General features: G+C 42.7%; 1 protein-coding gene across 4 annotated transcripts in view; it reads right to left on the bottom strand.

Annotated features, from left to right (window-relative positions):
• Nucleotides 1–130: 130 nt before the first annotated feature.
• Nucleotides 131–16,905, bottom strand: part of LOC124117614 (serine/threonine-protein phosphatase 6 regulatory ankyrin repeat subunit B-like) — a 34,155-nt gene continuing 17,380 nt past the window's right edge. For 2 of the 4 annotated variants that reach the window (XM_048394940.1, XM_048394941.1), the window contains exons 3-9: nucleotides 9,408–9,698; nucleotides 8,730–8,874; nucleotides 8,425–8,463; nucleotides 8,147–8,160; nucleotides 7,590–7,625; nucleotides 7,105–7,143; nucleotides 131–6,911 (exon numbers count right to left, since the gene is read on the bottom strand). In XM_048394940.1, the coding sequence (XP_048250897.1) occupies nucleotides 3,016–6,911; nucleotides 7,105–7,143; nucleotides 7,590–7,625; nucleotides 8,147–8,160; nucleotides 8,425–8,463; nucleotides 8,730–8,874; nucleotides 9,408–9,698 (4,460 nt within the window). In that variant the 3' untranslated portion in view covers nucleotides 131–3,015. The remainder of the gene's footprint in view (nucleotides 6,912–7,104; nucleotides 7,144–7,589; nucleotides 7,626–8,146; nucleotides 8,161–8,424; nucleotides 8,464–8,729; nucleotides 8,875–9,407; nucleotides 9,699–16,905) is intronic. The other 2 variants (XM_048394942.1, XM_048394943.1) reach the window with 2 other exon arrangements.

Raw genomic sequence — 16,905 nt, 5'->3', positions numbered from 1 at the left:
ATCGAAAGTCGGTGATATATATAACTTCCTGTTTAGAACCTGTATACCGGTAACGTGGTTATAATCTGCTTTTGTTGTTTCTTTGCCTCTGAAATGTATTGCTGTATATATTATTGTAGACTTCTAACGACTCAATGTCTTAGTATTTCATCCAATCCATTTATACATTGGCATCCTTCTCCTGCACAAAGTCACATTCATTATTTATTCATACTTGATTACGTTTTCCTTGCACAGACAGTTTGGTTATGTTTTCAGCTGATCATAATACATGTGATCTATACCCGACACTACTCTCGATACTTGTGATTGTTATAAAACAGCTTTGTCTGATATGCTTAAAACATCATTCGATGACATGCTAGGAAAATATATTTCCTGTTTGCTGCTACTCAAAACAAACCTGTCTAACTCACCTTATCCACACAAACACATATATTTTAACTAAATGAAGTACTCGTAACTTCTCGTAGAATTCAATGCATGAAATAATATATCAAACTTAACACAATGCTTAAACATATCTAATGAAGTGGCCAACAAATGTGAATACCACATATCCCGAATCCGACTCACATCGTCCATTCAGGACGTATATATCTAAAACAGAACACAAATCAAATATTTACATCTGTACCAGCAGGATATTTGCAAGTGGTACTGAAACATCCGACTCACTTCAAGTTGTGCGTTACATTCACCGTCAAGAGGGTTGAAACATCGCCTATTTGATCAAGTAAATCTAGGAAATCATCAACAATATGCCATGTCCATATCATTCGTGTTTGCTATACCAGATTTTGTTTATTTGTTGTTTAACGCCACAGTAAGCAATAACCCAGCTGTATGCCGGTGGTCCGTACATTATCGAGTCTGATCCACACAATCCGGTGATTGCATTATGAACATCTATCTATGCAACTGGGACACGATAACATGCATCAACCAAGTGACCGAACCTGACCACCCGATCTTGTTGGTCAACGGACAAGCATGAGTTGCTGAAGACAAATTCTAAACCGGATTTTTACAGGGTTGTACCTGACAGATCGTTCATTACATTACGCATCATTTAGTAAGGTGAATAGACACTTATTCAGTGTAAATACAGAGAATTAACTTGTATATCTGTATTTATGATGTGGATTGACTGAGAGATAGGGTCTGACAACACATCATAAATTAAACATGCTGACAGAATACCAACACTGGTAGAGTACCAGATAGTTAGTAAGACGTTCGCAATACGGGTATGGGCCATGGGTAGTGACTGACCGTGCTAGATGCGGATCATAGATACAAGAATCCTCACGTAGGACAGACTGTATCATTTCCAATGTTAAGCTTCCGCACGCAGGAATGTCTTTAGAGGCGTTTTAGTTTGATATATTGAAAAGGTAACCTTGCTTCATATAAGGAGGTATAAAGGTTATGTTATTGAAATTATCAGCATATTTGTTTTCTTTCGTCTGATCAATGCTTCAGCAACACAGATGCATTGACAATAGCCATGCCTAGTGACAGGAGACAGAGTGACGCGCCCAAAACAATGTCAAAATTGGGTGTGACCACCATTTGCATTGGTAAAGGCGAGGCAGAGGCGGTGCACTGACTACACAAGATAATTGAAAGCAGCTGTTGGGATGCTGTTTCAAATATCAACCAAAGATTGGTCCAGCTAAGCTAGCGTTATCGACCTACTCTGGTCCTGTCGTGGGCATCAACCCGTTTCATCCCATGCATGCCCTATGGGGGAAAGGTCTGGAGCAACAGCCAGCCATGGCAAAATGTAAATGTTCCGTTACTGCCTGTTACAACAAGTACAACATTTGGGCGGGCGTTACCCTGCTACAACGTGACGTTCCGTCCCTGCAGTTGCACAAAGGGTAGAACATGATATCTAATGATGTCGTCCGTTATGTATCTAACAATGATGAGTTATGTTCTCCCATATGTTGGGAAGCAGCTCCATTCTATGACACTTCCACCCAACACTGACCCGGTAGAGTAACGCAAGCATCACTGAAACGTACTCCTGGACTGATATACTCCCTTGCACAACTGCCTGAGATGCACAGGTGATACCTTGACTCATCAATGAACAGTGTACAGTTCCGATTTTGATTTCTGACACTAATTAATCTCAATGAAGGAATTGTCAGAACTGCTGATGTAATGGTATCGATTCGCAGACGCACCAACCGAAAATGTTTGTCTTGTTGACGTGACGTCACGCGGTGACAGCTGATCCGTGACACGTCACGAATGTTTCCCTGCTGTAGATAACGTCTCGAAATAGACGATATTGAGTTTCGACAAATATTAACCTGTCTTGTATCTTGGGTTTACGCTATCCCTGTTTGCAGCAACCCCATAGCCCTTAGACGTTGATTTTCAGGCTTTTCTGGTAGTACATAAGCGTTATTTACGGTAATTCAAAAGTATTTCATGAACATTCACTGTGTTCTATTCACATAAATAAAAACACGTGTAAGTATATGCTCCCGACAAACATGCAAACATCCAAATTGTAAATTGTGAATCACGACCTTCAAGAATATATATTGAAAGATGCATTATTGTATTTCAGAATATATCTACTTTTATTGAACTTTAGATGAAGCAAAGTTGTTTTTTTCCGTTAGAATTGTGGAAATGAAGCCTTTAGCAAGGGTAAAAAGTATCTCCACTTAGCACAATTAATTATATTAAGGTAATGTCTATTCTATAAGCACGTTAGAGACAAATATGAAATTGAACAGAGTTTGCTTTGAGAAAGAACTGCATGAACGTGCATGGGGCCTAATCATATACCTGCTGTCTATACACTGTCAAGGCACAATTTTCATTAGTGTCATCACTGTGAGGTTATGCCATGGGTCTGTTCCTTTTGTTATTGCAAAGTTTTTACACCATTGGTTCTGATACCATTGGTTCTGAAGATGTAAGTTCGATTTAAGTGGTGTAAGTCTTCAATACTTTGCTAAGATTTAATGTTAAAGGAATATTTTCATTTCAGTTATCTTTATCCAGGTGTGTGATAATTTCTTTGTTTTTCCCACGCCGAGCCAGGGTGAGGATATCCTCTCCTGTACTTGACTCCAGAAAGAGACCTGCCTTTTGAGTCAGGAGTAGCTGGAAGATATCAGCATGTCCACACACAGCTGCCACCATCGCCGGTGTCCAGCCATAGCGACCTTGGACATCGATGTCATAGGATGGGAACAGATACTCCACACATTGTCTGTTGCCTCCTCGACAGGCGAGGTGTAGTAAACTGTCTCCATCCTGATCTGTCTGAACCAGTTCAGGACTCCCTCGACTGTAGGACTTCAGGAAAACTACTTCCCCCCTGACCAGGGACTTCATCAGCTCATTCCACGGTGCCACTTGCTTGACTTGTTTTCTGTCCAGTCGTTTAATGATTTGTCTGTTACCGAGTTTCAGGGCGAGAGTAAGGGCATCGCCTCCCGTGTTGTCAACTAAAGTCAAATCCGTGCCCCTATTTGTCAGGTATTTGACAACTGCAGCTTGTCTGTGCAGTACTGCCGTCATGACAGGTGTGAGGCCCATATTGTCCTTTGAGTTGACATCAAAATCAGCAATGATATGTTTCACCATTTCAAGCTGTCCATGATGACATGCAAAATGTAGTAGAGTGTGTCCGTCATTGTCCACCAGAGTACGGTCAGCACCACGGGACATCAAGTATCTGTACACAGCAATGTGGCCTCCACAGACTGCTCGCATCAGAGGAGTCTCACCTTTTCTTCCCCTGGTGTTGATGTCAAAGATCCCAATCACCTCCTTAACAATGGCTAGATTACCCCCAAGACAGGCTGCATGAAGAACATCATCATTTTCAGAGGCAGTTAATGATTGATTACCCCCATTTCTTGCAATCAGATCATAAGCCTCCTTCTTCCCACTGAGAGCTCCCATAATTAATGGTGTCAATCCATCTTCTCCATGACTGTTCATGTCAAACAGTGGTATGAGATGCTCTATGATGAACGTATTTCCACCTCGGCATGCAAGATGAAGAATGTTGTTTTTGTTGTCATCAGTCAGTGTGAGATCAGCTTTCTTTGAAATCAGAAAGTCAAACACATCCTTCTTCCCTGCCACAGCTGCAGCCATGACTGGAGTCCGGCCATTCTTTCCCCGAATGTTTACATCCATTCTCAACAGAAGTGATTGTACAATGGATATAGTTCCGCCTTCACATGCCAAGTGAAGTATTGTGTCACGATATACATTGTATGCGGACATGGAATCTTGTTTTGAAGAAAGCAGTTCAAATGCATCTTTCTTCCCAGACCATGCTGCAGACATCACTGTTGTCAAGTCGTTTTTTCCACGACAATTTATGTCAAACTGTTTCTCAATCAAATATTCAACAATGGAGCAGTTTCCTCCTTGACTGGCATGGTGAAGTATAGTATCATTGTTATCATCAACTGTTTTGAGATCAACTTTCTTTGACACAAGAAGTTTGAAAACATCAGCATTGCCTGCCCAAGCAGACTTCATGATTCCTGTTCTCCCAAGGTTTCCCCGACTGTTCTTATCAGCTTTTGGCAGTAGATCTTTCACTATGGTTCTGTTTCCTCCGATACATCCTAAATGAAATACAGAGTTGTTGTAGTCATCTTCCAGGGAGAGATCAGCCCCCCTTGACACAAGCAGGCGGAACACATCGCTGTCTCCATTGACAGCGGCATACATCACTGGCGTCCAGCCATTTCCTCCACGGCTGTTGATGTTAAACTGTGGGAGTAGGTGTTTCACAATGGAGACATTTCCGCCGTGACATGCAAGATGGAGGAGATTGTTACCACTGTCATCAGTCAGTTCAAGATTCGCTTTCTCTTTCACAAGCAGGTCTAATACATCCTTCCTTCCATTCACAGCTGCCTTCATCACCGGAGTCCAGCCATGTTTTCCAGGCCTATTGATGTCAAGCTGTGTAAGTAGATACTCTAAAATTGATGTATCGTCCGACTTGCAAGCCACATGAAGGAGGCTGTTGTTGTCATCATCAGTCAGGTTGATGTTGGCCTTTCTTGACAAAAGAAGGTCAAACGTGTTCTTCTTTCCAGATGATGCAGAACACATTATGGGTGTCTGGCCATGTTTACCAGATGCATTCACATCCGTTAATTGCAGCAGGCGTTCCACAATGGAATTAATCCCACACTCACATGCCAGATGTATCGCATTCCTGATGTTTGTATCTCTTAATCTATTGTCAGTTTTGTGTTTCAAAAGAACATCCAAAACATCCTTCTTCCCAGCAAACACCGCACACACAAGTGGTGTCCAGCCATGCATTCCTCGGGTGTGGATGTCACATTTATGTTCTTTAAGTAGATATTCTACACTGGCAGTTTTTCCATTCTCAATGGCCAAATGTAATAGGCTGTTGTTGTTGCTGTCACATAGTTTGATATCAGCGTTGTGTTCCACCAGGAGTTTCAAACTTTTCTTCTGTCCAGAGACAACTGCGTACATAACTGGCGTCCAGCAATTCAATCCACGTCTATTGATGTCACAGTGAGGAACAAGTCGCTTCATGATATTCTTGTTCCCAGTGACGCATGCATAATGGAAGATGTTGTGCATGGCATCATGGGACAGGTTAGTGGGATTTTTAATCATTTGAGATAATCTGTCAGCTATGTCCTTTCTTCTACATATAGGATGCATGATGTATTCACTAAAAGCACCGCTGGCAAGAAAATCAGCCATTCTGTCAACAATGGTTCCACTGTAGGCCTCTGAGAAAGGAATGATGAGCTGGTGTTCATTAACGGGAGCAATGTCTCCTTGCTGATTCTGTACATGTTCAAAGAGAAACCTAATGTTCCAATGTTTACGGATAAATTCTGGGTCAATACCAAACAAGACAGATGCACATACATCATAAATCATTGAATGGGAAAATGTTATTAAGTTTCCTTCTGTCAAAAGCGAACCACATAAACTTCTGACAGCCTCAGCTACATCTTGTCTGGTTGATGTCTTCACAAAGGACAGAGCTGCCTTGATGTGGGCATCCAGGTCTGGGTTGTCAGATTCAGTCTCCAGCTGATTTAGGTTCAGCTGCCCGTCACACAGGAGCACCAGGATTAGGGCAGCTGAGTGGTCATCCCTTCTATTAATCATTGTATCAAGTTCCCGTTTTAGATAGAAAACAGGATGTTCCCAAAACGTTTCATCTTGTTCTTGAAAGGCAGCATAACTGGAGAACAATTTGCATACAAGAGGAAATCCAACAGTTTGTTTATCACATTCACCAAGTTCCATCTCATCGACGTTTGCTTTGCATTTGTAATGGTGTTTATGTTTCATCCATATTTCTTTTTTCTCCTCCGGTGTGTAAGACAATGATGCTAATGTAGAGTTACTGAAAAAACAAATTGGATGACCTTCAAGTTTTAACATTGCATGTCCTAGGGCGGAGGTTTCTGTGGTGAATATGAAGTACATGTCTGACTGATTGTCTCTTCTTTCTTCCTCTCCCGACTCCTGCTGCATACTCTCATATCGTCTCTCAGACCTGTCCTTGCACTGTGCTAGGCACAGATGGAGGTCATACAGAAGGTGTTTAAAACGAGGCACATCCATAAGTGATCCAGCCATCTGAAATATGTCATCAAATATCACACATACATCATGGCCTTGCCAATCAGACAAGTTTACTTGTGAAAGATCCTCAACCATCACCAGCTCATACCCCTGCGTCCTGTATTCATCTCCCAGCATCAGGGCCATGGATGTTTTACCTGCTCCTGGAGCACCACTGATTGTCACATGATGGAACGTCTCCAACATTTCTCTCACTTTCTTAAAGTTTTCAGTTTCCACAAACAATGTTCGTGTATTGTTTATCTCTCGGTCAATTGGATCTGTGCAGGAAGAAACAATATTATGTGAAGAAAATTGAAATGTAAATAATAGACATCAAGTAAGTCAGATTATTATATCAATGTTATTTATATTGTCATCACATTTTATATCACATTTGATTTGGATATATGTACGTTGTTCAATACAATTGTTATAATTCATGCTACAGTGTGAAAAGCAGTTTGTATGTACCTGGCTCCATGCGTTGATCTTCCAGACCATGTCCCAATGCTGGTAAAAAAATAAGAACCACAGCTGACATACCCACTAATGTACAGTTCAGAAAAACGAATGTGGTGATGTATGACTTCAGAATGTCCATGTCAAAATATACACTTAAAGCAAAAAGAGGATCGTGTACGTATATATAGCGCTACGCACGTATGTAGGGTGTCATTGTTGGTTTTGTCACTTTCACGGAAGGTCGATTGATCTCCGTGAACAATTATGTCCTTCGATCTTATTGTTTCTGCGTATGATACAGTTTTGGTCTACTTGATTCAATCATTGTTTGTGTATGAACTAGTGATACTAGGTAATGGAATTCCGCAATCTGACAGACGCCAAGACATGTTCTGCGTAAAACCAACTTCTTTGTATTATTCTTTGTAGTTTCTGCTACTTTTATCAAGCAAGTGATTAATATCAAGGTGACATATGTTATGATTTATACTCACTGCCAAAGGCCGCTCCACTCCTTTCCATTAAAGGAACTAAAACATAGAAGATGTCCAGATCAGATAAATATATTTGCCTTACCCATAAACTAAACTGAAACAGTGTATCAGTGTACACGTAAAAGTAGCACTATCACTTATATTCATCAATCTGAAACAAAGTAATGCATAGGAACTAAATGCCAAGGAATATTTTTCATTACTTCGAAATGATCACATGATACCTGTGTGCAATACGAATACCTCTGCTAAAACGTGTTTGCGTATGGCACATAATATGTTTTAATAGCTTCAGTCTCTGGTATCTAAGTTTGGCTTCATGCTGCCATCTAACCCAACACCTCTAACACAAGGTGCATCTAGTCTCAACGTACATACTCGCTGCTAAAGGATCAGATCAAGTCAGAGGGTCGTATGATATGCAATATAATTTCAAGGTTACGATATAACTGCACGCCAAATAACCAATAACTGTCGGGAGGGACGTAACTCTTATATTTGAAAAAGTACACCCATTGTACATTTAAGCAAAAGTCAAGTTACTTGAATATACTTACTGTCTTCCGGGGACCTGTAAATATAAAAAAAGTTCACAACTACAATGGATACTACAATGGATGGATGACTCTTATGTTAAACATACAATCAGTGAAGTAAAACATAATATCAGGGAATACTGGTCTCTTATCCCAGCCTCATATTATGATGATGCATACCATGAACGACGTGAGCTGCATGTTATATCAGAAACTTAAAGATTATGGAGATATGAAAGTAAAGACATTTTAGCCTTCATGACGTGATATCTTTGCATAATCATTGGTCTTGGTATTACCTGCCATCGCCGTTTTTTCTTCCCTTTTCCCGTTTTACCCTGCAAAGAATCACAATTATTAGAGCAGTTGAAATTCAATTTTTAACGATGATTTAAGTGCTTAAATATGAATATCTTTGCTCTTCGGTGTGATATTAGTAAAGAATCAAGAACACGGAATATTCCCTTCATTATTAGAACAATTGTCTCGTATAATACCAACGGATAGGAATGAAATTTCGACCGTGAAGATCTGGGTGAAGTGTATCTCGTGAATAGCCACACCGTTATTTATGGATGCGTTATTCTGTCAGGTCTACACTCACACTATAAATGCCACCACTGCGACTGTGACGAGGCAGATTATGATGATGATGATGGGGACAATAATCACGACTAGGTCCGTGTGTTTCCCAGGTCTAGGGGAAGATGACCGTGGTGTCGGTGACGTTGAGTGCGTTGAAACCACTACTTATGAAAACAAAACAAAAAGAACTTACAAATCTTAGGTCAATCAAATATTATTATAATTATTATGATGAAACAATATTTTAAATATCCAGCATGTTAATCGAAGCATGTTGTAAATGTGATCAAAGCCGGAGTATTGTTTTCAAGTTGTTGTTTTTTGACATATGCCAACCCCAGTCTAATGTCATATTTGCCTTTGTACTTATTTGTGACCAGCAGCTCATTAATTAATTCATATTTCCTTGTCAAGTTGTAATATCAAAAGAAAACATTCATATAATGGTACCGGTGACCTGTCGTCCAAGGCATAGTCCGGAGGCTTCACAGAAAACTATGATAGTTGAACCCTGGTGTATATTTCTAGTTTTGACAGTACCAAACTCATGCTCAAAGTTTTCACCAAAGTGATGGGCGTCTCCACATCAAGCTGACACGCCGTGATATAACTGTAATAATATTCACAGCAACATCAAACCAAACTCGCTAACTTTTAAGAACATGCAAGTCCCGAATGAAACAGTAGACATTCCTACCTGTTGTCATGTTGCAGGAGTCTCCTCTGTAGGGTCCATCACAGCCAAAACTACACAGCCCGTTCTGCTGGTTGCATGTGTTTTTTTCGCAGTGGCTGCTACAAGGTAGATCACATATATCGCCATGCCACCCACGCATGCATCCCTCAGAACACTTCCCAGTCAACTTGTGGCAGTGCTGGAGTTTCCTGGCTTCATTGGCAATACAATGTTCAGGACAGGCTTTTTCGCACCGTTCTCCCCATCTTCCCCATTCACAAGTCGTCTGTCCATACAATTGTGATGCCGAAACTACATAGGGAAGAAAGGACTTTCATCTCAGGTTTAACAGGTAAAAAAATTGTTTAAAAGTTTGGTTTGTTGTTTTGTTTGTTGTTTAACGCCACACTCAGCACTATTCCATATATATACTGAAGAACAAAAGTTCCTGTGACATTGAATAAGATTTAATGCAAAATTATGATTTTTACCAAATCTGAAACAATTTCGGTTTGCAACAGATAAAAGACTCATGTAAGTGTTCAAATGGTTTAATTTGCCATACTGACTTCAGAAAAAGCGTGATTTCATAAAAAAAAACATGAAAAATGTCAATTTACAAATCAATAGCGTGTGTTTCCATCTCTGGTTCCGAAGCAATCAACACATCTTCGTCTCATGGAATGGAGCAGGCGTCGCACAAAGTCCTGTGTGATATCCGGCCATATCTGCTGGAGCATGTTTCGAAGTTCCTGGAGTGTCTGTGCCGATCCATCTCAACTCACATGTGCTCGATTGGTGAGAGATCAGGGGAGTGAGCCGGCCAGGGGATCACATTCACGATTTTTTGTTGAAAAGAATCCTGAACAAGTCGCGCAATATGGGGCCGGGCGGTATCATGTTAAAAGGTAATGCCTGGACCATGACGACGCAAAAACGGTAGAACAACAGGGCCGATGATCTCGACGCGGTAGCGCTGTCCATTAAGATTTCCCTCGACCACTATCAAACAGGTCCTCTGTCTTGCTGTAATCCCACCCCGTACCATAACGCTGCCGCCCCCGAACCGATCTGGTTACGGTTATAGGTTACGCGTGGCCTGCCACTCCGAGGATGGTCTCTGACTGCATTCGTCTGTTGCAAACGTTGCCATAAACACCAAATGGTGTTTCTGTGGGCGTTAAATTGTCTTGCAACATAACGTTGACTCGATCCTGCTTCAAGCATACCAATGGCTCGCAGACGCTCATTTTCGGACAGGCGTAGCATTTCGTAATGTGGAATAATTGCGCATAGGTTCTTATACCCATTCATGGGGCTTGCATAAAAGTCAACTTTTGCCTGTAATGCAGTTGCGTTTTTGTGACTTGATTCCATGCATGTACCGCAATATTGAAAACCAAACTTTATTTGTTTGAAAAATACACTAAAATATGGGTGTCTTAGGAAACTTTGTTGTTGAGTATATGATGGCAGTTTGTAAGTCATCGAGTCTGAACCGAACAATCCAGTGATTGATATCATGGGCATCGATCCATGCAAATGGTTTACGATGACATGCATCAACCAATTCAGCGAGCCTGACCACCCGAACCCGTTGGTCGCCTCTTACGATAAGCATAGTCGCCTCTTACGGCAAACGTGGGTTCCTGACGACCTAGTTTGCCCCGAATCTTCACGGGTTAATGAATATAGGCGTTATCATCGATATACCACTTATTTCATGGAAGTGAATGTTTTATTTAATATTATAGCTAAGATCGTAGTTAAAATGCAAAACATAACCTGTGTACTGTGAATACACACGGGAAAATGTTCTTGGAGAATCATGATGTTTAGGATTTCCATTGGACGAGATGACTTTCACGCTTTCTAATAGTGGTACAGCTGTCGTTACGTCTTTGATATAACCAGCGGAACACCTGAATTACCTCGCGTGAATGACATTAAAATCATTTTCCGTTTTTTTCAAATTTGGCAGAATACCCAACATATCCTAGTGAGTAAGTGAGTTGGGTTTTAACAGTATTCTTGTTATATCACGGCGTGTCCGCTTAATGTGCGAGGTCTCAGACGTTTACCACTTCGATGAAACCCACGAGCACGGGTATGGTGCTGACAAACCTAAAAACATAACCGGGGCGAACCGGGATTCGAACGCACAATCATAGGTTACTGGCGTGCCTAAGGGACGCAACTCTGCACAACGAATCGCGGCGCCTTAGACGATTGGGCCACCCGTGCCCCACCATATACTAGTTAACTGAAGACAGAAGGTCATTTACTGACAGCGTCCTGTTGTGAAATGTGATTTTATCCGAGTCTTCTCAACGCACGTGTGTGGCCATCTGAGTTGTCAGGTCGCGTTGATTGTATCCTCTTTGTTTATGTGTACTCCTACACACTATACCCGAGATCTGAGACATGTGCTACTACACACTTTACCGAGGGTAGTTAACCTGTACTCCTACACACTGTACCCGAGATCTGAGACATGTGCTCCTACACACTTTACCGAGGTGTAAGAACAGTACCCGAGATGTAAGACAACTACTCCTTCACACTGTATCCGAAATGAAAGGCCAGTACTTCTACATAATGTACACGAGATGTAAAGCCAGTACTTCCACACACTGTACCGAAGGTGTAAGGCCAGTACTCCTACACACTGTACCCAAAGTGTCAGGACTGTACTTCTACACACAGCACCCGAGATGTAAGGCCTGTATTCCTAATCACTGTACCGGCGGTGTGAGGCCAGTACTTCTACACACTGTAACCGAGGTGTGAGGCCTGCACTCCTACACACTGTACTCGAGGTGTAAGGCCTGTACTCCGACACACAGTACCCGAGATGTAAGGCCAGTACTTATACACGCTCTACCCGACATGTAAGGTAGGTACTTCTACACACTGTATCCGAGTTGCAAGGCCAGTACTTCCACACATTGTACCCGGGATGTAAGGCAAGTATTCCCTCACACTGTATCCAAGATGTAAGACCACTACTCCTGCACACTGTATCCGAGATGTAAGACCACTACTCATGCACACTGTATCCGAGGTGTAAGGCCAGTACTCCTACATAATGTACACGAGATGTAAAACCAGTACTTCTACACACAGTACCAGAGGTGTAAGACCAGTACTCCTACACACTGTACCCGAGTTGTAAGGTAAGCACTTCTACACACTGTACCCGAGATGTAAGACCTGTACTTCTACACACTGTACCCGAGGTATAAGGCCGGTACTTCTACGCACTGTACCCGAGGTGTGAGGCCAGTACCCGACATGTAAAACCAGTACTTTTACACAGTGAATCCGAGATGTAAGGCCTGTACTCCTACACACAGTACCCGAGATGTAAGGCCAGTATTTGTGCACACAGAACCCGACATGTAAAACCAGTACTTTTACACAGTGAATCCGAGATGTAAGGCAGTACTCCTACACACTGTACCCGAGATGTAAGGCAAGTACTATTACACACTGTACCCGAGATGTAAAACCAGTACTTTTACACATTGTATCCGAGATGTAAGGCACGTACTCCTACACAATGTAACCGAGATGTAACGCCAGTATTTGTACACACAGAACCCGAAATGTTAAACCAGTACTTCTACACACTGTAACCGAGGTGTGAGGCCTGCACTCCTACACACTGTACTCGAGGTGTAAGGCCTGTACTCCGACACACAGTACCCGAGATGTAAGGCCAGTACTTATACACGCTCTACCCGACATGTAAGGTAGGTACTTCTACACACTGTATCCGAGTTGCAAGGCCAGTACTTCCACACATTGTACCCGGGATGTAAGGCAAGTATTCCCTCACACTGTATCCAAGATGTAAGACCACTACTCCTGCACACTGTATCCGAGATGTAAGACCACTACTCATGCACACTGTATCCGAGGTGTAAGGCCAGTACTCCTACATAATGTACACGAGATGTAAAACCAGTACTTCTACACACAGTACCAGAGGTGTAAGACCAGTACTCCTACACACTGTACCCGAGTTGTAAGGTAAGCACTTCTACACACTGTACCCGAGATGTAAGACCTGTACTTCTACACACTGTACCCGAGGTATAAGGCCGGTACTTCTACGCACTGTACCCGAGGTGTGAGGCCAGTACCCGACATGTAAAACCAGTACTTTTACACAGTGAATCCGAGATGTAAGGCCTGTACTCCTACACACAGTACCCGAGATGTAAGGCCAGTATTTGTGCACACAGAACCCGACATGTAAAACCAGTACTTTTACACAGTGAATCCGAGATGTAAGGCAGTACTCCTACACACTGTACCCGAGATGTAAGGCAAGTACTATTACACACTGTACCCGAGATGTAAAACCAGTACTTTTACACATTGTATCCGAGATGTAAGGCACGTACTCCTACACAATGTAACCGAGATGTAACGCCAGTATTTGTACACACAGAACCCGAAATGTTAAACCAGTACTTTTACACATTGTATCCGAGATGTAAGACCAGTACTCCTACACACTGTACCCAAGATGTAAGGCCAATACTTACACACATTGTACCCGGGATGTATGGCCAGCACTCATACACACTGTACCCGATGTGTCAGGACTGTAATTCTACACACAGCACCCGAGATGTAAGGCCTGTATTCCTTATCACTGTAACGGAGGTGTAAGGCCAGTACTTTTACACACTGTAACCGAGGTGTGAGGCCTGCACTCCTACACACTGTACCCGAGGTGTAAGTCCTTTACTCCGAGTTGTAAGGTACGTACTTCTACACACTGTATCCGAGTTGCAAGGCCAGTACTTCTACACACTGTACCCGCTGTATAAGGCCAGTATTCCTACACACTGAACCCAAGTTGTAAGGCTAGTACTTCTACACACTGTCCCCGAGGAGTAAGGCAAGTACTCCTACACACTGTGCCCGATATATAAGGCCACTACTCCTTCACACTGTATCCGAGATGTAAGACCACTACTCCTTCACACTGTATCCGAGATGTAAGGCCAGTATTCCTACATAATGTACACGAGATGTAAAACCAGTACTTCTACACACAGTACCCGAGGTGTAAGACGAGTACTCCTACACACTGTACCCGAGTTGTAAGGTAAGCACTTCTACACACTGAACCCGAGATCTAAGACCAGTACTTCAACACACAGCACCCGAGGTGTGAGGCCAGTACTTCCACGCACTGCACCCGAGATGTAAGACCTGTACTTCTACGCACTGTACCAGAGGTGTGAGGCCAGTACCCGACATGTAAACACATTTCTTTTACACAGTGAATCCGAGATGTAAAGCCAGTACTCCTACACACTGTACCCGAGATGTAAGGCAAGTACTCCTACACACTGTAGCCCAGATGTAAAACCAGTACTTTTACACATGGTATCCGAGATGTAAGGCAAGTACTCCTACACAATGTACCCGAGATGTAAGGCCAGTATTTGTACACACAGAACCCGAGATGTAAAGCCAGTATTTGTACACACAGAACCCGAGATGTAAAGCCAGTACTTTTACACCTTGTATCCGAGATGTAAGGCAAGTACTCCTACACATTGTACCCGAGATGTAAGGCCAATATTTGTACACACAAAACTCGAGATGTTAAACCAATACGTTTACACTTTGTATCCGAGATGTAAGACCAGTACTCCTACACACTGTACCCGAGATGTAAGGAAGTACTCCTACACACTGTACCCGGGGTATAAGGCCAGTACTCCTACACACTGTACTCGAGGTGTCAGGCCTGTACTCCGACACACAGTACCCGAGATGTAAGGCCAGTACTTATACACGCTCTACCCATGATGTAAGGTACGTACTTCTACACACTGTATCCGAGTTGCAAGGCCAGTACTTCTACACACAGTAACCGAGATTTGAGACGTGTACTTCTACACGCTGTAACCGGGATGTAAGGCAAGTACTCCTACACACTGTACCCGAGGTGTAAGGGAATAACTCCTACACACTGTACTCGAGGTGTAAGGCCTGTACTCCGACACACAGTACCCGAGATGTAAGGCCAGTACTTATACACGCTCCACCCGAGATGTTAGGTACGTACTTCTACACACTGTATCCGAGCTGCAAGGCCAGTACTTCTATACACAGTACACGGGATGTAAGGTCAGTACTTCCACACATCGTACCCGGGGTGTAAGGCAAGTTATCCTACACACTGTACTCGAGGTGTAAGGCCAGTACTGCTACACAGTGTACCCGAGATGTAAGACCACTACTCCTTCAGACTGTATCCGATATGAAAGACCACTACTCCTTCACAATGTATCCGAGATGTAAGACCACTACTCCTTCACACTGTATCCAAGATGTAAGACCACTACTGCTGCACACTGTATCCGAGATGTAAGACCACTACTCCTGCACACTGTATCCGAGATGTAAGACCACTACTCCTGCATACTGTATCCGAGATGTAAGACCACAACTCCTTCAAACTTTATCCGAGATGTTAGACCACTACTCCTTCACACTGTATCCGAGATGTAAGACCACTACTCCTTCACACTGTATCCGAGATGTAAAACCACTACTCCTTCACACTGTATCCGAGATGTAAGACCACTACTCCTTCACACTGTATCCGAGATGTAAGACCACTACTCCTTCACACTGTATCCGAGATGTAAAACCACTACTCCTGCACACTGTATCCGATATGTAAGGTCAGTACTCCTACATATTGTACACGAGATGTAAAACCATTATTTCTACACACAGTACCAGAGGTGTAAGACCAGTACTCCTACACACTGTACCCGAGATGTAAGACCTATAATTGTACACACTGTACCCGAGGTATAAGGCCAGTACTTCTACGCACTGTACCCGAGGTGTGAGGCCAGTACCCGACATGTAAAACCAATATTTTACACAGTGAATCCGAGATGTAAGGCCAGTACTCCTACACACAGTACCCGAGATGTAAGGCCAGTATGTGTACACACAGAACCCGGCATGTAAAACCAGTACTTTTACACACTGTACCCGAGATGTAAGGCAAGTACTGCTACACACTGTACCCGAGATGTAAAACCAGTACTTTTACACATTGTATCCGAGATGTAAGACCAGTACTCCTACACAATATAACCGAGATGTAAGGCCAGTATTTGTACACACAGAACCCGAGATGTTAAACCAGTACTTTTACACATTGTATCCGAGATGTAAGACCAGTACTCCTACACACTGTACCCAAGATGTAAGGCAAGTACTCCTACACACTGTTCCCGAGAAGTAAGGCAAGTACTCCTACACACTGTACCCGGGGTATAAGGCCAGCTCTCCTACACACTGTACTCGAGGTGTAAGGCCTGTACTCCGACACACAGTACCCGAGATATAAGGCCAATACTTCTACACGCTGTACCCGAGATGTAAGGTACGTACTTCTACACACTGTATCCGAGCTGCAAGGCCAGTACTTCTACACACAATAGACAAGATGTAAGGCCAGTACTTC

This window comes from Haliotis rufescens, unplaced genomic scaffold, assembly GCF_023055435.1.
Source record: "Haliotis rufescens isolate VD_foot unplaced genomic scaffold, xgHalRufe1.0.p SCAF_134, whole genome shotgun sequence".
NCBI classification, from domain to species: domain Eukaryota; kingdom Metazoa; phylum Mollusca; class Gastropoda; order Lepetellida; family Haliotidae; genus Haliotis; species Haliotis rufescens.
This window is presented reverse-complemented; position numbering and strand designations above follow the sequence as displayed.